General features: G+C 43.9%; 1 protein-coding gene across 1 annotated transcript in view; it reads left to right on the top strand.

The window, feature by feature from the left end:
* The first annotated feature begins 4196 nt into the window (after nucleotides 1-4196).
* Nucleotides 4197-27633, top strand: part of MYCT1 (MYC target 1) — a 38897-nt gene continuing 15460 nt past the window's right edge. Inside the window, exon 1 of the mRNA XM_074988705.1 lies at nucleotides 4197-4368. Coding sequence (XP_074844806.1) covers nucleotides 4197-4368 — 172 coding nt within the window. The remainder of the gene's footprint in view (nucleotides 4369-27633) is intronic.

Raw genomic sequence — 27633 nt, 5'->3', positions numbered from 1 at the left:
TGGGTTTGTTTTAAAATGCTTATAGACTTGAAGGCCAGAAGAGGCCATCATGAGCATTATCAGCACACTCAGACCAAGAACATTGCCCAGCCACTCCTGTAATAGACCGACAACCTCTAGCTGGGTAACTGGAGCCCTCAAATCATGATTGCTACAGCAACATTATTTTCTATTGAATTTTTCTGGACTTCTTCACAATTAAAGCAGGCAATGGTGAGAAGAACATGTCAGTTGTATGGGCATGTAAGCCAGTCAGATACAGGTCAGCGCAATATGAATGAAATATCAGAGAGAGAAACTCAAGCTGAATAATTAGCTTCAGACTGGAGTTGGCAAGTGGACCAGTGAGCCTTTCCCTCCCTCTCTGTGTCTCATTCTTCAGCCCCACTCTGAAGTCAGTGGGTGGCAGAAATTTGTTTTTCTAAAGAACAGGGATATCACTCTGCAGTTTTGGACTTACAGGAAAGGAGGAGACTCATTTTCTCTACCTCCTCAGCTAGATTCTACGTAGTTTCTACATTTAGAGATATTTTCAAGTCCAAGGTCTCATGTTGAAACTTTAAATTGGGCCTATTCATATTCAGCAATGTTACATTGTTCCATAGCTAATGTATTGCTGCAGAAATGGTCACGAAGTTACTTTCCTTCTAATTTCCCCCCACCTTCCCAGGTGCTTATAGCTGTCCCAAGAAAGTATAGTGTCACTGAAATTTCTGGTGCTTGTTCTCAGCCTACAGAGGAATTTTTCTGCAAAGTACAGTGAAAATCCACTCAAGTTTTTGCCTTTACTGGAAATCAAGAATTCCTTTCCCATCTTAATATGCTGATGCAATCTCTAAAAGCCATATTCCTTTAGTATCCACTGGGGAAGAGTCAGGCTGAAAGAAGTAATGTACTAGATATATCATTTGGAAAACTGGTTAAATGGTTAAGATTAATCTTCTCAGTGGGGATTAAATGCCACAGCAGCTAAACTGTAAAATCCAGCATTGAGTCCATGGCTTTGTACATGCACAATAGAACCATTACTGAGTGTGAATTTCAGAGAAAATTGCTTTGCTATTTACCATATTTTGACTAACCTTTTAAATAAACAGCTGACTATGAGATGGGAGCATTTTTCCATCCTTGTTAAGAAAAACAATTATTCTTCAAATGTTCTTTATGCCTCTGGACAATGGTCAATGAATCAAGGACAAATCTGAGATGACCGAAGAGTGAAACAATGAAAGGAAATCCCAGTCTAAATCAGAGACTGCAGATGGAAAAAAGTGTAGAATAAAGTTACTGCACAAACTCAGAATATAGTCAATTTCACTCTTTCAGCAAGCTTTATATGCTCTTGAACAGCAAACAAAAGATTTCAAATTCTCTAAAGAGTTTAACATACATACATGCAGTATAATAAAACCCTAAAAGTGCTAATAAAAATGGGGCATTAGTTTTCAAAAATAGTTAATATCCCAGTACATCTCAGAGCAGATTGGTGTATAAGAAACATATTACTACTTCATAAATGGAGTCAATGTCAATGCTTGCTTCTAATTACACTTGTGTGAATCAAAATAACTCTTCTGACTTTGTAGACAGTGTTTAAGAGTTTAAGGAAAAACAATAAGAAGTCCTGTGGAAGCTTATAGACTAACAGAGTTATTGGAGCATAAGCTTTTGTGGGCAAAGACCCACTTCATCAGATGCATGAACAAAAGTATAATGACAAAATTTAGTTTCTTTTTCTTGACGGGTGGATGATTTCATGCATTTCAGTGGAATTGTGTCCACGTCTACTAGGAATGAATTTGGCAACTCATCGCCCACTTACCCACTTTCTCATGCCTGTCCAAAGCCGGTGGGTCAGACTTAACCCATCCTTACACAAGCTGGGTAGTAGTTTAGTATCTGTTACCAATTTGCAGAAGGTAATTATCAGTGTGGGAGATTATGGCAAAAAAGGACAAGTGAAAAAGTTCAGCATCAAATCATGCTAAAAAACATATAATCAGGACATTTAAAACTTTCACAACTGTTGTATTTCTAGTAGCATTTACCATATAAAGATATAATAGGAATTATATCTTTGATTATACTGGTCAAATTAGTGGTCTCAATTGCCTGATATTCTGACTTTAACCAATATAAGATGCTTCAGAGTAAGGTGAAAAACTCCCATAACAGAATAATCTGCACATATAGAAACTTTCTTCTTAGCCATGACATTTTAGTGTTTGATTTATGTCATGAACCATGAGGTTGTATATTCCACAGACTTCTTTATACTCATGTAACAGTGTGTGTTTACAGTATCTATACAGATGTCCATTTTTTTTTAGTCTTGCTACATTCTATTTCTGAAAGATACTTAGTCTATGGGAAAGATTACTACTAATTATCCTTTGTGGAAAAATATTTACTTCCATTATTTTACACTTCAATCTCTTTAAAATGTCATTTTGTTATTCTATGGTAAGTGGGAAAGGCAGAGAAATGACTATATTCCTTTTGTACCATTCATTAGTTTGTATCTTTATCATGTGCCCTCTTATTTTTCTCCTCTGTAAAACAAACAGTCCTAATCTTTTCAAAGAAATGCATTTCACACTTTGAATCACTACCTCTGTAACTTTTCTATTCATTGAAAATTGGGAACTGGATTATTTCTCTATTAGATGCATTCATTTTGGCAACATGGTGTGAAAGGCGTCGCTAAAATGTTATTTCAACTAGATCTGCAGAACATCTCCAAAATTAGCAAGTTTTCTTGTGTTCTTTATATCGAACTTGATTAACCTTTTGTTTACTCATTTATGTTGAACATCTCTTAAAAACAGTCCTCCTTTGCTTAGAAGAATGTAGGCATGGATTTAGGCACCAAGTTGGAAAGTTCTGACCACTGCTCTCTTTTCAATGTACTCCCAGAGGAGTGATTTAGACCTTGTGCTTACTCTGAATGGACAAGATTTCTTCCTTATTAATTAAGTTTAAAATAATTCCCACTTCTCAAAGTCAAGTGTCTTTCATTTTGGTGTCTAATTTTTGGCATCTAGATTTGAAAATTTTGACCACTGGGTTTTCACTAGCCAGCCATCTTTCTTTAATACATTTTTAGCCTGGTGCAATAGCAGAGATCAGAAACATTGGTGCAGAACCAAATCCTCAGACCTAAGTATCCCAGAATTTTGAGGGGTTGGAATTCAAAGGTAGAGGTGAAAAATGCAACTGATCTAATTTTTTGTGAAGGGCTGAACTAAGCATCATAAAACCTGAGAAGAGAAAAAAAGTTTGAACTATGCACCAGAATTTTTATCACTATTCAGCAGGTGCATTTAAGAAGAGCTTTCCTAAGAATACATAGTCAACTGCATTCAACTACTCCTACATTTTCACTGAAATGTAGCATATAAACAATGTATGTACCATGAAGTCTCTTAGTTATATTTTTGGGGTGTAAAGAAGGTGTGTTATGATTTATTATTTCTTTTGCAGTCCTGGGCACAAACCGCAGGTAGCAATTTGGACCTCACAGCACTAGGCAGAGTTAGGGTGACCGGACTAGCAAAGGTGAAAAATTGGGACAGGAAGAGAGGGCAATAGGCACCTATATGAGACAAAGCCACAAACGCTGGGGCTGTCCCTATGAAAACTGGGACATCTGGTTACTCTAGGCAACGTTCAGAATACAAAAAAATGTTTTCTAGAATGTAGCCTCTCTCTTTCCTCCCCATACAAAACAGAGGAACTGTGAAGTATGGTCATTACAAATATTCATGTAAGGGTCACACTGTGATGCGTAACCTTTCATACTAGTTGAGAAATAATGGATGGTAATGCATAAAACATACTCTCATGATATAAAAAGATAGGAAAGGCTATTTTATAGGTTCCCAATCCATCCTTCCCAGTATATCCAAAGGGCTCACTGAGTCTAATAGGTGCTTTGGAATGCTTAAGGCAGGCAGGGTGAGAGAATTTGCTGTGGGGCAGAGGAAGGCACCCTCCTCTCAGATGATTTTGGATGGAGTAGCAAGTTTCAAAAAAAGGAGGAGATTTGGTATTGTTTTAAGTCAATTCACTCCTTAGCTGAGGAAATGATGAGAGGGAAATTGTTCCTAACTCAGGAACCATGTGGAACTCCAAGATAAGAAAAACAGTTGCTAATTTGAGTCTGAGCAGGAAATGTGATACTTCTATTTCCTTGTATGCAAGCAAAACAATGTGACCGGCTGTGTGAAAGCATTTCTTCTCCTGTTGAATTGCAGACGTACCAAAATCTGGTGCTCCGTCGTGGACATACCAGTTTTGCAGTTATTTTTGATGTTATGGATAAGAACAGTACTCGTTTGGAGAGCGTATGGCCGTCAAACTTTTGGGGTAAGAATTTTTTCGTTAGAGTATTATTAATATGAATTAGAACACAAGTACACCAGCAGTTGCTTTGTAAAATGTCATTATCACTGCATAGCTCTCTAGAATTATTACCACTGAAACAATTAATGGGATTACTTATTTTTGTGGCACAAATATTTTCCAAATGATCCTTAATGAACTTTATGGACGGTTTCTTAATGAATCCAAAACAGTTCGGCTCTAGCAGGTGGGGTTTTGCTTTCATCCACATTCTACTCTCTTATTTAAATGCCATCATTGAAGTTGAGGGAATTTGTCCCTTGATTTCAGTGGCTTGTTAGGCATCTAATTTCAGTAATTTAATACAACTGCTCACATGAGGAAAGCAAGCAGGATTTGGCCCATTTTCAGATGGAAAGGATGTAGTGATGTCTAGGGGGAATCTTTATAATAATCTCTTTGTCTTTCCAAGCTTCCCAATAAGAAAAGCAGGGAGTGTCACAAAATTGACCCATCTTTACTGTCTTTCTCAGAGTCTGACCTTTTCTTTGTCCATTTACTTTAATTTTCTGTCATTAAAATCTGGGCAAGGTTACATAACCAAAAGGAGATTTGGGTATCAATAATACTAGAATTATGATGACGTAATTGGCCTCAGTAGGTGTACACACACAGCAGCATTAGCAACACTGACTACTTCACATCGAGTGCTGAAACTTGCCTTGTTTTGTTTTACACAGATACTGTATATTTGCATATTTTAGTCTTACCATTTCTGGGGGGATCTTTTCAGGAGTCCTTGCAATATGTAACACTATTAAATAATGTATGCTAAAAACTAAGAGGCCTGCTTTATTATGAGGATTCATTGGGAGTGAAGTGGGAGATAAGCTTTTGAGGGAATTCTTTTGTGTTGCCTTGCTTGAGGTATAACAGGCCTTTGAGGGCCAATTTCTGAGTCCCATATTGACATGTACATTTAATAGCATGTCCTCCGCATTTCCAGGCACTGTCTTCTGATGTCTGAAGCAAAGATGACTTGCCACATTTCGAGTGAAACTGTATACTTTTCTAATGTAGTATTTCAGAACAAGAGTGAAAGAATGCTTCCACAGAGCTGGTACTTGGGGGTTTACAGTGGGCAGCACTTCTGACTCAAGGATTCTCATCTTTTATTCAATTCGAAATAAGTGTCCAGAAGGCTGTACTTTCACTCTAATAGAAAAATCCATCAGAAGAGCAAACTTACATGAGACATTTTGAACTTACAATCCAATGATTCTAACTCAACAGGCCTTGTGGTTTTCCAGCCAGAGGAGTTTGTGGACAAGGTCCTGTATCTGCATTGAAGGTTGGGCATCTGCTCCAAACCTTTGGGCTAGTGCTGGCACCATGACTCCTTTTGTAGCTGTATTACCATTACTTTTCCACTCACTTTTGGGTGCTTCTCTTCCCAAACCCCCGGTTTTTCCATGCTCCTGGCTTACCGTATAGAAAAGCACTTGCATAAATTGTTTTAATGCCAAAAAAGTCAGCACGAACTTCCACGAGAACTTCTTGCGTTGCTGCCACGGAATCGATGTTGTATGATGGTATCATACCTCCCTCCACTCAGCAACACCAATACAGTGGATAAACCTCAGAGTGAATCATCCAGACTGTGGCTACACTACATTCCACTTTTGGAAGCAGAATGCAAATGAGCGAGATCAGACATGCAGATGAGGCAGCGATTTACATATCTCACACATCATTTGCTTATTGTCATGCGATCTCACTTCCGGGAAAGCCTTTTCCAGAAGCAAAAACAGCCGTGTAGACAGGGTTCATTTGGAAACAACCCCCATTTTCAAAAGATCCCTTCTTTCTGAACCAAAATGGGAAGAAGTGTTCTTTTGAAAACAGGGTTTGTTTTTGAAGAAACCCCATCTGCACTGCCATTTTTGCACCCACAAAAGGCTCTTCTGGAAGCAAGATCACATGTGAATATGCAAATGAGGTGCAAGATATGTAAATCCACACCTCATCTTCATTGCTGATCTCTCTCATTTGCATTCCGCTTCCAAAAGTGGAATGCAGTGTGTCCACAGCCCCAGTGTTGCCATGGACGATTTTCCATGATTACAGAGAGACGGTAAAGATGTCTTTGGCTCAATGCTCCTCTCCCCAATAATTTTGGGCCATAGTGCAGGGATTGGCACTTCTTTCTTTCCCACCACACCATGTGAAAGGGTTGGAATAGGACTGAAGATTAAATGGCACTCATTTTAAAGGAGTAGTCATTAGTTAAAATGATAATTAAGGCTGCAAGTCTATCAGATTCTGTGACTTTCCCAGCCTCCCCACCCCAGAGCACCAAAGATTTAGTCAGGAGTCTATAGTGCAAGACATTGACTGGTCATGGGCTGTGAATTTTTGCCTACTGCCTGTGACTTGTCCAGGAAATTTTATTAAAAATACCTGTGACTAAAATGTAGTCTTAATGATAATATAGTATAGCTGCTTTCAGTGAAGTCTGATTTTAAGAATCCATTGTATCCACTCTCTCACACGCACTCTTTAAAGACATAAAATATTGTGAGCACTAACAAATTACTTAGGCCAGATTCTGGATAAATTTGCATGCCGTTTTAAGTTTACTCCTTTGAGTCATCCAATTGGTTTAAATGGGATTATAAACTTGTACACTTAATTATGCATAACTGTGTGGTGACCAGGGATTTACCTGAGGCTAACAAAATTAAATATTGTAAAAATTGTTAGAACAATTCACCATCATTGTTGATCTATTGTCCAAGAGCAGCTATTGTTCTCTGAGGAGGAAAAAACAAAACACCCAAACACCACTACAGGAATCCTGTTTTCTAGAATTCAAAGTTTCCCCTCCATTAATTTATGCTAACTCAGTAACACAGCTCTTTCAGAAGTGATTTTCAGAATTTTAAAACAATGAACAATGTAAAGCCCTGGTCCATGCCATCATATATTATTAAAAGCCCACATGCAATGGGATTAACTCACCACTACGTCCATATCAGATGCCCCTTTCAGTCACTTGTTCTCTCTGCATTTTTTTTTATTCTCGGACTAAAGCATGTTCCCCTTTCATGATGTGGTCATCCAGCCAGGTCACCACAACCATTTCCGTTTTGGGACATCAAAGTCCTACTAGATCAGTTATCTGCAGGCTACTCCAGGCAATTTTCCAGTTCAAGGCTATATTGTGTGCTTCTTTCTCCAGGGCTGATAAGGGGTTAAAATCCTTCTACTCTGTCCAGCTCAGTATTCTGTGTTCTAGTCCAGAGACTCTGTGTCTAGCAACAATGGTATTTGGCTCCCAGACTCCTTCCTATCTTTCTGCTCTATCATCTACCCTCATTTTTGAGCCTTAACATTCTTCTTCCATGGAGCAGCTGCATACTATTTATTCATCTATCTCTCACTCACTCACCCACCCACCTTCCTTCTTTCAAGGACTGTCAACCATAAGCCCCTTCAGGGCTTCGCTTGCTAGCTTTTTATTGGTCCTGCCTACTCCTGCTCAGCAGAACTCCATCTTCTATTATGGTTTGCTGTCCAGCCTAATTCTTCTCTACATGCGACATCTTGGGTTTAGTTCCTTACCAGTTGCAGGTGAGGTGTGGAGTGACCACCTTACCAAATCAGATAATCAAAGCAGCGTAGATACATATGAGAGGAGGAGCATATATGGACAACTTGGTTTGAGTCATATTATGTGAACTGCATGAGTGAGCTCTGTCTATTTCCTATTAGATAGTTGTCCACCTAATTAAAAAAAAAAACCTTGAGAAATGACACAAACTAGCATCCTTGTTTGCAGTTGCAGCAGAAGGGCTAAAAACTGAATGGACCTTTAGATCTGAACACTCTCTTTCATCCCTGAAAGCATCTCCTCCAAATCATACTCTCAAGACAACATGAGGGGAGCTTTCACTATTGCTATGTTACACCCTAATTGTCCTGAGGATTTCATATACCACAGTTGTCACTGTGGAACTTTTCATAAACACTTATGAAAGGCCTTTCACACACTCTCCCAAAACCCAACGTGTGACACAAATACATGAATAAACTACAAACAGAATAATTTTATGGGCCTACAAATCACAGGTATTTCTATTAGGTACAGAAAAATGGATTTTAACTTCCTCTTCCAGTGTACGCATCCAAGGGTTTAGTAATAAATGTCATGGCCTTGTCACTAAACTTCCTCTATTTAATATGGAACCCATAACAAACATGATAGGAGATGCTGACTTCTCTTTAGAGGTACCTTAGCTGGGTTGCTGTAAGCTTCCATCAGCTCAGCTCTTTGTCTAGTCATTTAAAGAACTCTCTAGAGGTGCTTCCTGGATGCAAAGAGGACTTATTTTCCCACATGAAAATCAAGCAGAAGCATATCTCAGACAATTTGCCTTGAGTAATCTGGCAGGTAAGAGACCTCTTCCTGTAGCCATTCATGTCTTTTGAGATCTCTTCTGTTTCTGCATGAATATGGCTAGAGGGGATTGCAAGTGTCCTGTACCTTAGCCCCGTGCCAAGAAGTTTTGATGCCAATATTCTGTCTTGGGGGCAAAGTGGGTATTAGGTGTGCACTAATTCCAATTTATGTAAACAAGGACCAGACTGCCACCCTTGTCAGAATAATGACTATCGTCTCATAGATCTCACGGTTACTACTGGTGGAGAGAAGCACTGGCATGAAGTATTATAGGATAATCTAACGTATTTGTGCATTTCCTGTGTACTCACAATAGGACATCTTGGGAACGCGTTTTGGGGCTTCTTCCTCCCAGAAATCTTTCAGAAAGTCATTCTGAGAGAGAATAGTTTCGTTTCCCTTTCCCCACTGTCTGACTGTGTCTCTCCCTGTTCTTCCTGCTGTACCTCTTGCTTCTCTTTTCATTGCTACTTTGTTTTTGGCAGACTTTCACTTGCCACATGCTCCCTCTACTCTTTTGCTCTCCTTCCATCTATCCTTAGTATAGCCTAATGATTCCAGGACCCACTATGACAGGCTATATCTCTATGGCCATCCTTTTACAAGATTATGGCTACGTCTACACGAGCCCCAAACTTCGAAATGGCCACACAAATGGCCATTTTGAAGTTTACTAATGAAGCGCTGAAATACATATTCAGCGCTTCATTAGCATGAGGGCGGCAGCCACACTTCGAAATTGACGTGGCTTGCCGCCGCGCTTCTCATCCAGACGGGGCTCCTTTTCGAAAGGACCCCACCTACTTCGAAGTCCCCTTATTCCGGGGGACTTCGAAGGAGGCGGGGTCCTTTCAAAAAGGAGCCCCGTCTGGACGAGACATGCAGCGGCAAGCCGCGTCAATTTCGAAGTGCGGCTGCCGCCCGCATGCTAATGAAGTGCTGAATATGTATTTCAGCGCTTCATTAGTAAACTTCAAAATGGCCATTTGCGTGGCCATTTTGAAGTTTGGGGCTCGTGTAGACATGGCCTATGATGGCTTTTGTACATAGTACGTCTTGTGAGGTATCATTTGAAAACCCATAATTTCCTGATCATTATTGTCCCTGTAAAATATGAGTGGCAACATTGCATGTAAAGTGATAAGATTCTACTGTATGGTTTTACTAAGACAGTCTCCAAGTTAAGAAAAGGAGGCATAAACCAATTCTTCAGAGACAAAAGGCAAAATGGTGCCTCAGCCAGGTGTCAATGAAATGAAAATAAATGAAATAGACTATTACCTGGTAAGCAGCCATTCTTTGTCAGGAAAAAGGATGTGAGCAAGAATTTTACATCTTGACAATGGAAAAGCTGGTGGTTCCTGTGTAAACAGATTTGCTGTTGCCTAAATGCCAGCTGAAGATGACTATAGAAGAAGAGAATTGTTACAAAAAAGGAAGTAAATTCCCCTCTTACCCTTTTCTCTTCATGCCTACTCATGACATCAACAACAGCTCAAAGGCAGAAGAAGTCCCATAGAACTGAAGGAAGGGTCCTGGCTGAAAAGATTCCAGACAGACTGCTGTAAACGTGTGATGATAGGAAGACTTTTCTTTCAATTTACTTCAGATTGTTGTCCTAGCTATTTGTTGCACTTTCCCTTCAAACAAATGCTGACATTTATGCCTCATTACTTGCAATTGCTTAAAAATCTTTCTCTAGTTAATAAGCAAGTTGTATTGTTTTGTCTAAGCTAGTGTGTTTGGATTGAAATCTTTGGAAACCTCCGTTTGAGACAACAACGTTTGTGCATATTTTCAATTAATGAAATGGTGGCCTAAATAGGAACTTGTATTGTCCAGGAGAGTGTTGTGCTGTACAATATGCATCTTTCTGGGGGTAAGTCTGGGCCTGGGAATTTGCTGGTGTTGTTCTGCAGCACAGTTCCAGGGAGGCAAGCTGAAGTGCTCTTGCAGTGTACCTGGTGGAGGTTGTAGCTGAGCAGACCAGGAGCAGTGGCTTCTACAGTGAAGCAGTGTAAGTGGCACCCCAGGTTGGAAAACTGAGGAGACGCAGCTGTCCAGCACTCCACATTGTACCCTTGGCAATGTCACATTGCCTTACTATCTGACTAGAGTTACAACTCTAGTGTGGGTTGGGGAGGGTCCTATGGTGATGGTAGCTGGGGGGGCGGTGCGAAAGGTGGGGAGGAGGGTCCCAGAGATATGAGGTCATTGCTCCACAGGGAGCTATGGTGACTCGTGGTGACAGAGAGGTATGAAGTAGTGGGATCCTTAACCACATTCTCCACACCCCACTGCCTTGTGGGTTATCCTGGGAAGGAGAAAGGCTAAGGGAGTAAACCCTGACAGAAAATCCAGAGTGGAGTCTGAAGGCGGTTCGGTGTCAACTTCTGGCACTGTCCTGGCAACTCCTGCAGCTGAGCTGGTACCAGACGTGGAGGTTATCCTCTCCTTTGGACTATATCAGTAAAGCTGAGAGGGGGACACTGGTGTCTGGGCAGCCCAGAGTCTCCATAATAAGTGCCCAGGCTCACGCCCGGAGAGGTACTCCGGCATCGCTGAACAGTGTTGCATCAACACGGGAGGCAACAGATACCGGTTATAAGCTCTTGCTTGATTGGCATAGAGAACGAGCACCGGGGTTGCCTTTGATGGTGGGAGACATCCTCGCAACTCACTGGACAGTCACCGCCCGCCTCAAGCTGGGCAGCCCCCAGCCAATAGGGTACTGTCCCGCCACAGTTCACCTGCCTCGCTGGATGCGTGAGGCTTAAGGTTCCTGAACCTGACAAGTGACTGAAATATGGGCACCAGGCAAACCAATAAGAAAATCAACAAGAAATGAGAAACATCAACAATTTAAGCTTGCTTGCTGGAATTTGCGGACCATGCTGACCATCTTGACTGAAGATCTTCAGGCCATCAGTGACACCCGAAAGACCGCTGTCATCAACGAGGAACTGAAGAGGCTCCGAGTTGATATCGCTGCACTGCAAGAGATGCAACTCGCAGATTCGGGATCTCTAAAGGAAAAGGACTACACCCTTTTCTGGCAGGGTAAAGCCCAAGAAGAACCCAGAGAGCATGGTATAGGTTTTGCTGTCAGAAACACCCTTCTACAAATGGTGGAATTAGTCATGGGAGGATCAGAAAGACTTCTTCGGCTCACGCCTCAAACTTGCGCCGGTCCTGTCCACCTGATCAGCGCTTATGCTCCAACCCTGTACGCCACACCAGAAGTAAAAGACAAGTTCTATGACATGCTTAGTGCTGCTGTAGCGCAAATACCCGCTCGTGAACAACTGTACATCTTGGGTGACTTCAATGCAAGAGTTGGAGCTGATTGGGCCTCATGATCTTCCTGCTTAGGACACTTTGGTGTGGGAAAAATGAATGACAATGGACAGCATCTCCTTGAACTGTGCACGTACCACAATCTGTGCGTCACAAACACATTCTTCCAAACGAAGCCACAGCACAGAGTGTCGTGGAGACACCCACGCTTGAAGCACTGGCATCAACTAGACGTGGTCATCACTAGGCGTAATAACCTCAAAAACGTCCTTCTGACACGCAGCTGTCATAGTGCTGACTGTGATACAGATCCCTCGCTAGTTTGCTCCAGGCTCAAGCTGAGACCCAAGAAGCTGTACCGCTCTAAACCTTCTGGAAGGCCCCGCATTGACGCCAGAAAGACGGCAAACTCGGGGAAAGCTGAAAAGTTCAGAGAGACCCTGCAGGAAAATCTGCGCAGCGGCCCTGGGGGCGCCGATGTGGCATCCAAATGGCAACATCTGAGGGATACAGTTTACAACATGACCTTGTCAGTGTTTGGAAGAAAAGCTAGAAACACAAACGACTGGTTCGAAGCTAACTCCGATGAGATGATTCCAGTCATTGAAAAGAAGAGCGCTGCACTCCTGGAGTACAAACGCTCACCGAGCCGGAGTACCCAGCAAGCACTTAGAGCGGTCAGAAGAACAGTACAACAGACTGCCAGGTGCTGTGCAACAACCACTGGCTCCAGCTATGCAGCAGCATCCAGACCTGTGCTGACTTTGGTAATCTCAGAGGAATGTACGAGGGTATGAAGAAGGCATTAGGACCCACCCAGAACAAGATGGCACCTCTGAAATCCAAATCTGGTGAAGTCATCTCTGACAAAGCCAAACAGATGGAGTGCTGGGTTGAGCACTACTCCGAGCTGTACTCACACGAGAACGTTATGGTTAACGCAGCCCTCGATGCCGTCGAGCTCCTACCAGTAATGGACAAACTGGATCAGGAACTGACTGTGGATGAACTGAAGAGAGCCACCGACAGCATTCCAGCAGGAAAGGCCCCTGGCCAGCATGGTATACCACCAGAGGTAATCAAGTGTGCCACGGACACGCTCGTGGAACCCCTACATGAGCTTCTGTGCCTGTGCTGGAAAGAGGGTGAGGTTCCACAGGATATGCGTGACGCTAACATTGTAACCTTGTATAAGAACAAAGGAGACAGAAGCAATTGCAACAACTACCGTGGAATCTCCCTCCTAAGTGTCACTGGTAAACTGTTCGCTTGCGTCATCCTTGGCAGACTCCAGAAGATTGCTGAGAGGGTGTACCCCAAATTGCAGTGCGGATTCCGCGCAGAGAGGTCTACTGTTGACATGTTCTTCTCTCTAAGGCAGCTGCAGGAGAAGTGCAGGGAGCAAAGGAAGCCACTCTACATAGCCTTCATTGACCTGACCAAGGCCTTCGACTTGGTCAGCTGGGATGGTCTGTTCAAACTGCTCCACAAGATAGGCTGTCCTCCATGGTTACTCAAGATCCAGTCGTTCCATGAAGACATGAAAGGAACCATCCAATATGGTGCCGCATTATCGGATGCTTTCAGAATCAGGAGCGGCGTCAAACAAGGATGCGTGCTTGCTCCGACATTGTTCGAGATCTTCGCACTCCTCCTGAAGCATGCCTTTGGATCTTCAACAGAGGGCATCTTGCTGCACACAAGATCTGATGGGAAACTGTTTAATCTTGCAAGGCTGAAAGCTAAGACTAAGGTGCGAGAAGTCCTCATCAGAGACATGCTGTTCGCAGATGATGCTGCTGTAGTGTCTCACACAGAAGACCAGCTTCAAAAACTGCTGGATCAGTTCTCCAAAGCGTGCAAGGACTTTGGGCTTACCATCAGCCTAAAGAAGACAAACGTACTCGATCAGGATGTTGCTGAATCCCCATCAATCAGCATTGACAACTATACGTTAGAGGTCGTCCACGAGTTCGTTTACCTCGGGTCCACCATCACTGACACCCTGTCGTTGGACACTGAGCTAAATAGGAGGATCGGAAAAGCAGCCACAACTCTGTCCAGACTCAGCAAGAGAGTGTGGAATAACAACAAGCTGTACACTCACACCAAAATGCAAGTCTACAGAGCCTCCATCCTCAGCACCCTCCTTTATGGCAGCGAGACTTGGACCCTGTATGCCTGCCAGGAAAAGAGGCTAAAAATCTTCCACTTGTGCTGCCTCAGGCGCATCCTTGGAATATCATGGAAGGACAGAGTGACCAACACCGCCATCCTCGAGCAAGCTGGAATCCCAACCATGCACACCCTCCTCAGGCAGCGTTGGCTCTACTGGCTTGGCCACGTCCACAGGATGAATGATGGAAGGATTCCAAAAGACATTGTGTGTGGTGAGCTAGCCTCTGGCAAAAGACCTCCCAGATGCCCCCAGTTGCACTACAAAGATGTCTGCAAGAGAGACCTCAGAGAGGTAGACATTGAGCTGGACAACTGGGAAGAGCTAGCAGACGACCGCAGCAGATGGAGGCAGGGGTTACACAAGGGCCTTCAGAAGGGCGAGATGAGGATCAGACAGCTAGCAGAGGAGAAGCGAGCTCACAGAAAGTACACTAAGGACTTGCCAGACACCCACCACATCTGCAAGAGATGCAGCAAGGAGTGTCACTCTCGTGTGGGTCTTCACAGTCACAGTAGATGCTGTAAATGAAGTCCTAAATTGAAACTATAAAGGGTGCGATCCATAGTCTACGTAGACTGAAGGATGCCTACTAGAGTTACAACTATTTGGAGGTGTTACTTTGAATCCATTTGTGGCCAACATGGTGGAGCTTGGTGTAGATGGGTAATGATGGGTTTTAACATCCTTTTCTTCCCTACTTCCAGGGCTGATCTGTGCTGTGCCAGACATGGACACAACCTGAAAGGGCCATTATTCTGGCAGCCCATGATCACTAGAGTGTGTGAGAGCCCAGACACAATTCCTGTGCCAGCAGACAGGAGGTGGGAGGAAAGGCATAAAAGCTCCACACCTCTTGAAGTTGAGTTATGCAGGGAGACTCCCTAAGGGGCCAGCTAGGCCAGTTTTTAGTTCAGCTTTGCACCATGGAGTGCAACAAAGCAGTTGGAACACACTGCATCATCAGGGCCCTGGCAGATGCTGCATCACCCTTTGTAGCCTTGTTTCCTGAAACCGCATTACTGTTTTTTTTTTCTTTCTTTTTGATTGTTCCATCTAATTGTTACCTTTTCATCATATATTAATGAGGGGGGATGAGGCAAGCCTGTCTTTGGGGAGGATAATTTAATATCTCAGTTGGAACTGTCCCTGCTGTATCAATCCCACCCAGAACTCTCCCTGGGGCAGTAGAGCTCTCCACCGCCCCCATCATAAACCAGTAGTTAGAAGCCATGATGGAGCCTCTTGTGTGCAGCTGAAATATTGTGCTGGCACTAAATGCACATATGCAGCAACTCTGATGCCTCGTTTAGCAGGTTATCAGCAAATAGTACAGTATGTGCAATTTGGATGAACAGAGATTGCTCTCTTTGTCTTAAATTATTTATTGTACAGGTTGTACCTCCTAAAACTGGCAGTCTCTGGTCTGGCAACATACTGAACCAGACAGCCTGGGCAGCTGGTCCATCCGGGGCCTGGAGCAGCATGGGCTAGGCTGAAACCCCCATGCGGTACCCCCGAGGTGGGGCAGCCCCAACTGGAGCTGGTGTTTCCTCACAACCAAAGGCCAGGGCCAGAGTCCCCCAGCAGCCCCACTGGAGGGCAACGTGGGGTCAGGACTGTGCTGGAGCCCCTTATGAGAGTGTTGGGAAGGGGGTGGAGTCCATCTGCTGCCTGGCCCCAGGAGATGGGTGAGCAGCCCAGTGCAGGGGTTGGCAAGGCTAGGTGCCTGCTAGGCTTGGGGGCCCAAGGCAGCAGCCCTACCCTGGTGTATCAAATTATCTTATTCAGGAATGGTCAAGTCCCAACCACGCCAGACCAGGAAGGTGCAACCTGTATTTAAATGTCAACATCACGGGCTTTGTATAATTACCATACATAAAATAGTGATTAAAAGTACATTTATGTAAATGTCAGTCCAGATCTAGCAACTGGATGAGGTGGAGTAAAGAGGGCAAAGACAAAGATGGGACTGTACTATTAAGCAACCAGAGGGGAGGGACTTACTTAGCTAGAGACAGCAAGTGTCAGAATATCCCTGAATTCTTTCCAGTATCTCTCTCAGATTGCCGTTTGGCCCATATAAACCCACAGAATTACCACCCACTCCCTACTGGCAGACCCAGCCCATTTCATCATGATCATGATCAACCATGGGCTCAGCGCCCATTGGTGTCTGATGCCTCCCTCACTATTTCCTTCCATCTTTCTCTGTCTAGTGTGGAGTGACTTAGTTTCTGTAGACTAGCTCTGCACCAATCTACTATATCCTCTACCCATTCTCTGTGGGGTCTCCCCCTCGAACCATCAGTTATGCTGAATACCAGGGTCTTGATTTTTCATTCCTCGTTCATTCTGCAAATATGCTCAAACAACTCTGACTTGTGTTGTATAACCTTCTGCAGTAGGTTCTCTTTCAGCTGTATCTTCCTGTATAATTCCTCTTTGGTGACCTTCTGCATCCATCCTGTTCTCAGGATCTTTCTATAACAACTCCTCTCAAACACCAATATCCTTCCCTTTGAATCTTTCTTTATCATGCATGTCTCACATCCGTATAACATGCTGCTGAACACACACGTTTTCAAAATGCTCAGCTTCATTCCTGAGCTAATCGCTTTGCTTTTCCAGCTCTTATCCATCACCTTCAAACTCACTCTTGCTTTCATAATTCTAGTTGCTATTTCCTTCTTACAGTCTAGATCATACGTTATGTTGCTCCCCAGATATGTGAACTTCTCTACATTCTCTAGTTCGAGCCCATCTATACTGATCTTCCTTCCTATTTCCTTATCGCCAAATATAATTGTTTTTGTTTCATCAATGTTCATGATCAGTCTGTACTGCTTCCCTTCCTCATTTAGCACCTGCACCATTTTTGCTCCTCATCTTCCTCAATGATAACTATATCATCCATGAACCTCAAGCTGTTAATTCTTATCCCATGCACAGATACCCCTTTTGCCTCCTCCTTGATCTTGTCCATCGCTCTCTCTAGATGCGTGATGAAGAAACTCGGCAATATCGGATCTCCTTGTCTCATACCTCTACTCGTTCTAAAACAACTTCCCAACTCTCCGCACATTCTCACTGCTGCCTCTGCATTGTCATTGGTATCCTTCAACAACTGTATCAGTCTGCTATCCACTCCATATGACTCCAACACCGCCCAAATCACTTTCTGATCTATACCCACTAAATACATAATTTGGATGAGTAATTTTTTCATTCCTGCAAGTATGTGAGTTAGCCAGCCTCCCAATTTTATTGAAGAGCAAATGGCTAGAAATGTACCTTGTTAGCTGCTAAGTAGCTGTGCTTGGAGAAGGTGACAGTGACATGGAGAAAACAAAGCTCACATATCCCCAAAACTGACAAGCTTAAACAGCATTATAAAAGACATGAAGGAATCCTGCAGTCTGCTTACGTAACTCCTAATATTTTTTCCTATACCTTCTCAGTAATCTCATATACAATGTACCTCCAAGACCTTCCTAGTTTTACAGGAAAATGTTACCCACTGACATGAATTTTATGGTGCTAACATTTTTCTTTTGAATTTGCAAAATAAATAATTTGCATGAGCAATTATTTTTTATTTCTTATTACCGGAGCATAGTGACAATGTGTTTACATGTTGCATTTTTGGCAATTGGGATGACTCAGACTGCAAACTCTTTGTGCTATGAAGTGTGCACAAAGTGCCAGCACAATGGGGCTTTATTTGAGCCACCTGGCAGTACTGCGATGAAAACAAACATTGGCTACGTCTACACGTGCAGCCAACATCGAAATAGCTTATTTCGATGTTGCGACACGTCTACACGTCCTCCAGGGCCGGCAACGTCGATGTTCAACTTCGATGTTGCTCAGCCCAACATCGAAATAGGCGCAGCGAGGGAACGTCTACACGTCAAAGTAGCACACATCGAAATAGGGATGCCAGGCACAGCTGCAGACAGGGTCACAGGGCGGACTCAACAGCCAGCCGCTCCCTTAAAGGGCCCCTCCCAGACACAGTTGCACTAAACAACACAAGATACACAGAGCTGACAACTGGTTGCAGACCCTGTGCCTGCAGCATAGATCCCCAGCTGCCGCAGAAGCAGCCAGAAGCCCTGGGCTAAGGGCTGCTGCCCATGGTGACCATAGAGCCCCGCAGGGGCTGGAGAGAGAGCATCTCTCAACCCCCCAGCTGATGGACGCCATGGAGGACCCAGCAATTTCGACGTTGCGGGATGCGGATCGTCTACACGGTCCCTACTTCGACGTTGAACGTCGAAGTAGGGCGCTATTCCTATCTCCTCATGAGGTTAGCGACTTCGACGTCTCGCCGCCTAACGTCGAAGTTGGTGCCGCTACTTCAAAGTAGCGTGCACGTGTAGACGCAGCTATTATGTTATATGGTAGCTGTAATAAATATAAACCTTGTCTAATGGCAACTGAATGCACAGGAAAGCCTATTTTTTTTCCTGAGAAGGGATTTAGAATGTGTAAATCAGTGATCTCAGTGTAATACAGGTTGAACCCCTTTAATCCAAAAATTTCTTGTCCCGCAACATCTATAATCTGGCATGATTTTAGTTAGCCTGATGACTACGTGTTATGGGTGTGGCCAAGTTTCCTGTGGTCCCATAAAGTTTGTTCACAGCCACCAGTGCTGGCTGTCAGTGTTCTGTGCTGTTATTTAGCAGTAATTTACTCCTAAATATCTTCTAAGAGTCCCAGTAAGCAGTAGAAGTGTTAGCAATGTGCTAGACAATATTGACCTCCCATTGTCCAGCAAATCCTCTCATCAGTCACTAGTCAGGTTCTGAGGGTGCCAAACGAGAGAGGTTCAACCTGTATTTGCTGGACGGCTTTTAGGGCAAGATGAGTCTCCCTAGATAAAATGCCAGTTTCCTGCTTTTTGTATTGGAGCGGATATAATTCAATGCAAACCCAAAATGTATCCAAGCCCCGATCCTCAGGTACTGTTGAGCAATGTTCAGCTACTCGCAACTTGCTGATCTGGCTGGATGACATAAGGTATAGCATAACTACCCCACATTAAATTACTTGAGACACTGATTTCATTTCAAACAGAGGTTCCTGTTTGGGCTGATATCACTAGAAATAGCAACTAGAATGTAGATGAAAATGAAGGGCAGTTGGAGAACGGAAAGTGGACTGCAATAAGTGCTTGCTCGGCAAAAGGATTTAAGAGCCTAACTGCCAGATTAGAGACATGTCCAAAATTGAGACCCTCAAAAACCTTGTTCAGGTGCTGCCTAACTTGTAAGTGCCTAAATTCCCTGGTCACCTAAATTGTTGCATGTAAAGCTCTATAGATGCCTATCTTTCTGTCAGTGGGATGTACAAAGCCAACTAAGTTCTGCCACTACTGAGTACTTAGGTCCTGGTGAGAGTCTCAAACTAGGCATTCCCTTGCTTGCGTAACCACTGGGGCCTAATCCAGTAGGCATGTTCAGAGGCTGCCTAAGAGCAGGCTTATTGGATTGGGTTTTACACAAAATGCAGCTGCCAGTGAGCATGATTCTTCTTTATAGCCCAGGATGTTTGACACGTGGGTTCTAAACCCCCCCTTTGTGTGAGTCAGCAAAGAGTCACCAGCTTCTAGGTGAGTGCCGTACCTTTTGGGATATTGGGCATTCAAGGGTGAGGCTTTGGTTGAAACTGTTTCACTTGGTAGGAAATATTTAACTGTTTGTGGGAGTGAGGAAGGAAATGACTCTGTAGCCGTAGTTACTGGCCATTCATTCTCACTCTTGCTGGCCCAATAACTGTTTCAGTATTGGAAATAGGAAACAATGGGAAACATAAAGCTACTCACCACTACACCCCAGAACGTTTTCCAGTGGCTGGGGTATTCATCTGAGATATCTGACACCTCAGATCAAGTCCCTGCTCCAAAACAGGCTGTGGGGCGCTTGAGCCTAAGTCATCCATGTCAGAGGGGAGGATCCTGACCAGTAGGCTGTAAGTACAGCAATGGGACTCCTGTCCTCCTAACATTCTTTTGCAAGAAGGGACTGACTTGGCTTAAGTGCTTACCTCCAGAAGTGGGGTCACAGCCATGAATTCCTAGTGGAGATTTCCTCTGACCTAGACTTCTTGTCCCTTTGGCATTTCCAACTGGCTAATTTAGGTGGCTCCCCACTTAATGCATTGGCTTTTGTGAATCTTTCTTAGCCACCTAACTGTTGTCATGAATTACAGGTAGAGAGCTTGGATGCTTAACAGAGGGTTGAGGATTCCCTTGGTGGCAGGGGGCCTACAGGCAGGTATTGCAGGGTTAACTCTTAGTCCCCTTTGGTTTTCTAGACCTACGATATTCATGCTGGTTGCAGCTGTATGTTATTGCCATTCCTTTGGCAAATCAACAGCGGTGATTCTCATTGCTCTGTAAATTCTGAGGGTTCTCTGCCCCACAAATCTTTTAGAAATATTCATGTATCTGAAGAAAAGACAGGATTTATTTTTATGATGTTATTAAAAAGGAAGCCATTGTTCATTTTCCAAGACACGTTTCCAACATGTCAAGTCTCTGTACTCGCCAGCAATATGTGAAAATCAGGGATTTGTAAGTAGTTTGTCAGATGTTTTGTCTTTGGCAGCATACCTGCAAGATGTCTGAGTCTTTGGCTGATGGTTTTGTTGTTGTTCTGGGTTACTAAGGAGTACCTGAAGCAACTTGGTATTCATCCATGTGTTTGCCAATTTTGCAACCCACCCAACAACTGCCGGAAGCTGGAACTTCCTCCCAATTTGATCATGAGTATGAGGAGAGGTCATAATTGGAAAGGAGGCACCATTTCCTAGGGAGGGACAGCAATTTTCAGCCATGTTAGTGTTTTCTTTTCCGTCTAGCCTCCCTATTACTCTGTCAAACATAGGCCCATATAAACTTCAGTAAATATAAATTTAAAACATTAATGCACCATCTTTTCATGAGTCTTTAGGCCAGTTTTAGACTAATGTCACAGTACTGATAGGGACTGCAAAGAATGGGGAGATTTGGCAGCGAAGATACCAATATATCCTTAATATTATTCAGCTGAATTTATTGATGAATCATGGTATCCAGAAAGGCAAGCAAATGAAGCAAATAATAAGCTACATAAGTGTAAATGCACCTGATAGACAAACTACAGACTGAACCTCTCTAGTCTGGCACTCTCTCATTCAGCAACATCTGTAATCCAGCATGATTTTAGTTAGCCGGATGACTACTTATGGCTGTCAGTGTTCTGTGCTGTTATCTAGCTGCAGTTTACCACTAAATGTCTTGTAAGAGCCCAGTAAGCAGTGGAAATGTTGGTAATGTGCTAGACAATATTGATCGCCCATGGTCCTGCAAATTCTTTTGTCTGACACCAGTTCGGTCCCAAGGGTGCTGAGCTAGACAGGTTCAACTTGTATACGCATTGCCTTGGGAACTTAGTTTCCCGTTGCTGTTCTTCTGCTAAACCTGAAGTTAAACACAGCCCACCTTATAATCATGGGAGGTGCATGATCTGCTTGTTTGCTGTCCCAGCAGGCTGGGTATATTGCCTTCTGCTAACCGCTACTTTCCTGATCCTTTTGCTCATACAATTATGGGTTTCTCAAGTGTTATAGCGGTAATGGGGAGAAAGGGCAAGAGAATGTTGCTTAATAGTATCACTTGGTAAGGTTAATTAAATATATTGTACACCTCAAAAAGTATGTGCAATAGTTCCTATGCTGGTTGCATGGGAGTTACTGTTTATTCACACAGCTCATAGCTTCCCTAAAGGATCACAGATTTTCCTCATATGAGGAGAGTCCAAGCTCTGGAAGCAGTTTCAGGAGGGGGTCAAGGGAATTTCTTCTGCCAAGGACTCAGCCATTATATGAATGTGTCTGCACCAGCAACAGCACAAGGAAACAAGCTTTTATTGTGCTCTCTCCTCTCCAGAGGGTAAGTTACATGCACGTGAATTCTAGATTTAGGGATCACACATCAAAATGAAGCAGGAGTTGCCATCAGATCTGATCGACCTGTCACGGAGGCGAAGAGCTATTCGTCATCAATTCTTGTTACTGAGCCTCATTTTAAAGCCTTATAAAGAATAATATTTTGTTATCAAGTGGCTTCCATCTGATTACCTCAGGGAACTTAATGTTAAAGTGCATGTAACAAAGTGTTCCTCCTACATTGATAAATGTAGCTTCAGCCTTCCTGTGAGCTGTGAATTACAAGTATTAATGTCCTCATTTTCCTGATAAGTAAGCTGCAGTGTGGAGAGGCAGGGTGACTGGCTTGCCCACAATCACAAAAGAAGTATGCGGAAAAGCACTGAATAGACCTTAGTTTTCTAGGTCACAGTCTTCTGCTTTACAAAATTATCCTTCCATACCTAAGTCAATCTTTTACCCTGTGTGAGAGCAGGCAGGGAAGCGGGGCATGAAAGAAGCTCAGTGTCATAGGGAACAAGGACTGACTTGTATTTTCCTTACTCTTAAGCAGAACCTTGGCTATTTGCACAAATCTAATGTAAACTATTGAATATGGAGATTCTCATAGCCTCATTATAGCTAAGATTGTAACCACGGCTCCATTATAAGATCCACAATCAGACCCCTTAATGGCTCTTCAGAAGCAGCCAGCCTTTACCATTCGAAACAAAACAAAAGAAAGCTAATTTTGAGGGTGAAGTGGACTTTCTTCTGAAAACCTCAGAAAAGGCCTCTTTCATCAAGAAGATTGTAAAAATGACTCTTTATGGATGCTTTTAGAAATGGATGATTCTTTTTGTCCCCATATACTGAATACATTTATAAAAAACTATGACTGAGTAATGTCTGAGTCACTGAAAAACCACATTTTGCTGAATAAAGTTTAATTGTCATTTTTTACACATAAACACAAAAAGAGACTGTAAATGGAGGAGTTCAAAGACTATGGATCTCTTAGGGTCTCAACACATGTAGGTTGTCAGGAGGCTCAAGTTTCCAGTCAACTGACAGTAAGTGGGAGGTAAGATGTTAATTTATCTGGCCCAGAGCAGGCAGGGAAATTAGATGATGTGTAGGTCATATGTAGTGGTACTTTATAGTCCATTCTGTATCTATAATATGTAGCAGGGTATACAGATTGATTTCTATAGATTGAGGCCAGCCAGGCATATGATAACCAAGTTAAGGAAACACATGGGATATTTTTGACCTGGTGATGCAGAAGTTAAATCCATCAGCAGAATTCTCTCCACTGACCTTGGCAGCATTTCAGGGCTCACAGATTTCTGCTTAATGAAGGACTGTTTTTGAGAAATGTCTCTAATGTTTTAGGTTCCAACAGGATTTCCTACAACGTCAGGCTGCTAACAAAAAGATTATAGAATTTCATGTGTTATTATTGTGGCCCTTTTTAAAAAGTATCACTTACTCTCACGTTCTTACATCAAGATGAATTTCTGACTCTTTGATCTGTTATGGTAAGTTTCTTAATTGTAGTGTGCTTCTAGTTACACTAATGAGTGTATCTCATTAAAGAAGTCTCTTCCAACTACACTTTTTAATTCTTTACCAAAATTGTAAATGATTTTACTGTCAGGCTTTATAGGATATTCTTATTAGTTGATTAGTTACTACAATGAAAGGTTATGCAATACTGCACTGTGGAACTGTGGAGTTATAGTCACTACATCAGTACACTCAATTGGTCTAAGTTCTTTAAAAGTCCATACTACCCCTACTTGTTTGCAAGACAGAGTGCAATGCTGTGCCAGCGGGTTGTGCTTTGTGCATGTGAACAAATGAAAATGGTATGTTGTCATTTCAATAGCATTTAGGAAATTAGGCTGACAGCTTAAAGTAACACTTTCTACCACTGCTTACACAAAAGGTTCTTTATACAAATCAGTAACTGCTTTGCTTATTTCTTTGCATGACTGTGCTTGATGTTAGGCAATTCAAACACATTGACATCTTGATCTTAGATATTTCCTCTTGTTCATTATAATTTTAACTTTTTCAATGCTTGCCACTAGGGAAATCAAGTGAGCTCTGATCTGGTTCTGATTTTCATGTGGCATCTTAAACTTTTCTTTCCAGCATTTTATCAAAGACAAAGACTGATAATACAGACTCACTGACTCTGTCTACACAAGAAACATCTGTGCACAGAAGTGTCAGAAGGGATTTCTCAGCACAACTTCTGTTGACAGAAGTATATAAAAGTGGATCAAAAGAGCAATCCTCACTGTCAACAGAGAGCAGCCATACATCCCAGACCTCTCTCAACAGAACAGCCAGCTGGAAGCTCTGCAAACAGGGCTGCCCGGTGAACTGGAAGCCCTGTCTGTTGACAAAAGGGCCCCGGAGTGTCTACACTGCTTTTTGTTGGCAGGATACCATTGCGAAAGGCATTATACCTGAATGCACAGAGGCACAACGCTGCCAGTGGATGCATTGAGTTTTGGTGACTGACTGCTGACAAAGCTCATTTTGTGTGTAGATGCTCCATGGGTTTTTCTAACAAAAGGCCAGTTTTGCCAGAAAGCCCCTCTCGTGTAGACATAGCCAAAGTGAGTTTACTGTTGCAAGCCTAAGACAGAGTTTAATGCAAACATTCACAAAGTCGCAAATCCCTTTTCAACAGCTCTTCCCAAGCTCTGGTTGAACCTTTCTCATGCACAACTGTACGTGAGCATTCCAAACTCTAAGGAGGACACTAACTGAAAAGTCTACACCAGAGTGGTCAGAATTATTCTGAGTTTTGGGCAGGTACCAAATAGAACATTGCCTGTGGTGCACACCATCTCTGGAATGGCTGCTGTGGATATTTCTAGCACAAGAACATCTTAAGTATTTTATTCATTGCTGTATTTTCATCAGTAAAGATTGCCAGCAGAGGGCAATCTTGTTATTAGCTAGGTGGCTTGGTTATGAAATTTAACCTTCTGTATTTTCTGTTCAAGAGCATTGTCCTCCTGATGGCAAACACAACCGCACCTCTAGGACTCAGGATTTTGGATTTTCCAGTTATTAACTCAGTTTAGCTAATTATTTCCAGATGCTTCTTAAAACCCTTCAGGTAGGAATGCGAGGGAGCTGCCTACTTAACCCACCACCATCCAAGCCTGCTGCATGAGCCTCCCCAGCATTTGTTTTCCCAACATTTTAATTATCTGAATCAGTCCATGCTGCAGACATTCACTTCTGTTCTCTTCACGATCACTATCCTGTGACCTTTCTCAACATTTGCCATGACAAAGATTGCAGCTGATTCACCCAGCCCAGTGAATCATGGTTTTGTTACAAACAATCAGAAGGTTGTTTAGATGTGGCAATTAAAGATAAAGATGAGGGAATAGAAATAGTAAAATAATTCAATAAAAATAATATAATTCAAAACACTTGTCAGTTGAAGGGAAGTTGTTTTTGCAAACTGCACACAGCAACCCTGGTGTATGCAACATGGTTTGGCTTATTGGTCTAATCCTTCAGTATCTCATCAGGAAAGCACATTTATTTAGTTTGCATCTGTTTGGCTACGTCTACACTAGGACACTGCCTTGAAGTAGCCTATTTCGAAGTAACTATCAAAATAGTCTACTTCGATGCGCAATGTCCACACATCCTCCGGGGCTGGTGCTGTCAATGTTCAACGTTGAAGTAGCAATGGGGAACGATGAAAGGAACTGCCCTGGAAGGAAACGCGGAGCGTCCACAAACACAAGTGCTCCCCATCAAAATAAGGGGCCAGGAAAGCCTGTGGATGGGGTCACAGGCTGGACTACCCTTCCGGGGAAACAGCAAGCTGCTCCTTTAAAAGGCCCCTCCCAGACACACCTGGCCTGCACAGCAGGAGGTCTGCAGAGCGCTGGCCACACTCTCGCAGTCCAATGCACAGCAGCCATGGACCCTCAGCAGCAGCAGCACCTGGAAGCCTTCCAGGTAGTCACCCAGGGAGCAAGCACCCTGGTAGGGTCTCCGTCCCCATCGGTGGGTGTGGTGTCCCTGTTGGGTGTCCCCATTGCATTGTCCCCCTGCTCCCAGGATTAGGGCACAGTGCTGTCCATGGGTGTGGGTGCTGATGGGCACTGATGGGCATGCCACCGTCCTGGACTGTGCTGTGGCTGGGTCCACTGGGGCTGTGTGGGGCTCCCAGTGGTGTCTGGTTCCCCAGCCCCGTGGCCTGGAGGTGTGTGCCCTGTGGGGTACACACCTGACCGTCTACTGCCAGGGGTGGGGGGAACCCCAGTGGTCAGATGCCTGGCTGGTGCTCCAGGAGGGGAGGTCTATGAGGAGCCCCCCTCCTCACTGCTGGACCCCTCCTCTGCCATCCTTAGGGGTGGCTCCTTGGGTGGGCTTCGGGGAGCAGGGCTGGCCTCCTCGGCTGTGGTGTCTAATGTGGCCTGGGGGGAGGAGGTGTCCCGGGGGGCCCAGGATGGCTCTGAGTTCCCTGTAATAGGGGCAAGTGGTGGTGGCAGACCCAGACCGTCTGGCCAAGTCCTGGGCCTGGGCGTAACCCTCCCGCAACTCCTTCACCTTGCTCCAGACATGATCTGGAGTGCAGGCAGGGTGACCCCAGGTGGCCAGGCCCTTGGCCAGTCAGGCAAATGCTTCTGCATTTCACCGCTTGCTCCCCATCACGTGGAGCACCTCCTCCTAACCTCAGAGCCCCAGCAGGTCTCAGAGCTTGGCCTCTGACCAGGAGGGGCCCCGCTGCTTTTTGGCCCTCTGTTTGGCTGCTGGGGGTGCCTGGGTCCCCTCATAGGGGGAGCCCTGCAGGTTCTCTGAGGGCTGGCTGGCTGCCATGGTGCTGGTTGGAGGGGGCGGGGTCTGTGGAGGGTGTGCAGGGCTGCCACATGCATGTGCTGCTGCCTGCACGCTCTTAGCTTTCTGCCACAAGAAATCCAGGTCTGTAGTGCTTTAAGGGCTGCTGCATGGTGACCATAGAGCCCTGCAGGGGGCTGGACAGCACGTCTCAACCCCTCAGCTGATTGCCGCCACGAAGGACCCCGCTATTTCAAAGTAGTGGGACGCAGATCATGTACACATGCCCTACTTCGACATTGAACATCGAAGTGGGGCGCTATTCCCATCTTCAGGTCAGAATAGCGATTTCGACGTCTCGCCGCCTAACGTTGATTTCAATGTCGAAATAGCGCATGGTGCGTGTAGACATGATGCGTGCTATTTCGACATTGTGCTGGCTACTTCGAAGTAGCTGGCTAGTGTGGACGCACCCATCTTGTATGAATATGTCAGTTGACGTTCATTCTGAATTCTACTTCACTTGAGAAGAGACCGCTTTACACAATCCTTACATTCTCTCTATTCCAGTTATTTAAGAGTTTGGTGACAGGATTCAGGTACAGTTCAT

The sequence above is a fragment of the Carettochelys insculpta genome, chromosome 3 (assembly GCF_033958435.1).
Source record: "Carettochelys insculpta isolate YL-2023 chromosome 3, ASM3395843v1, whole genome shotgun sequence".
Lineage (NCBI taxonomy): Eukaryota > Metazoa > Chordata > Testudines > Carettochelyidae > Carettochelys > Carettochelys insculpta.
Note: the sequence above shows the minus strand (reverse complement) of the source record. Positions and strands in the feature narration are given on the sequence as shown.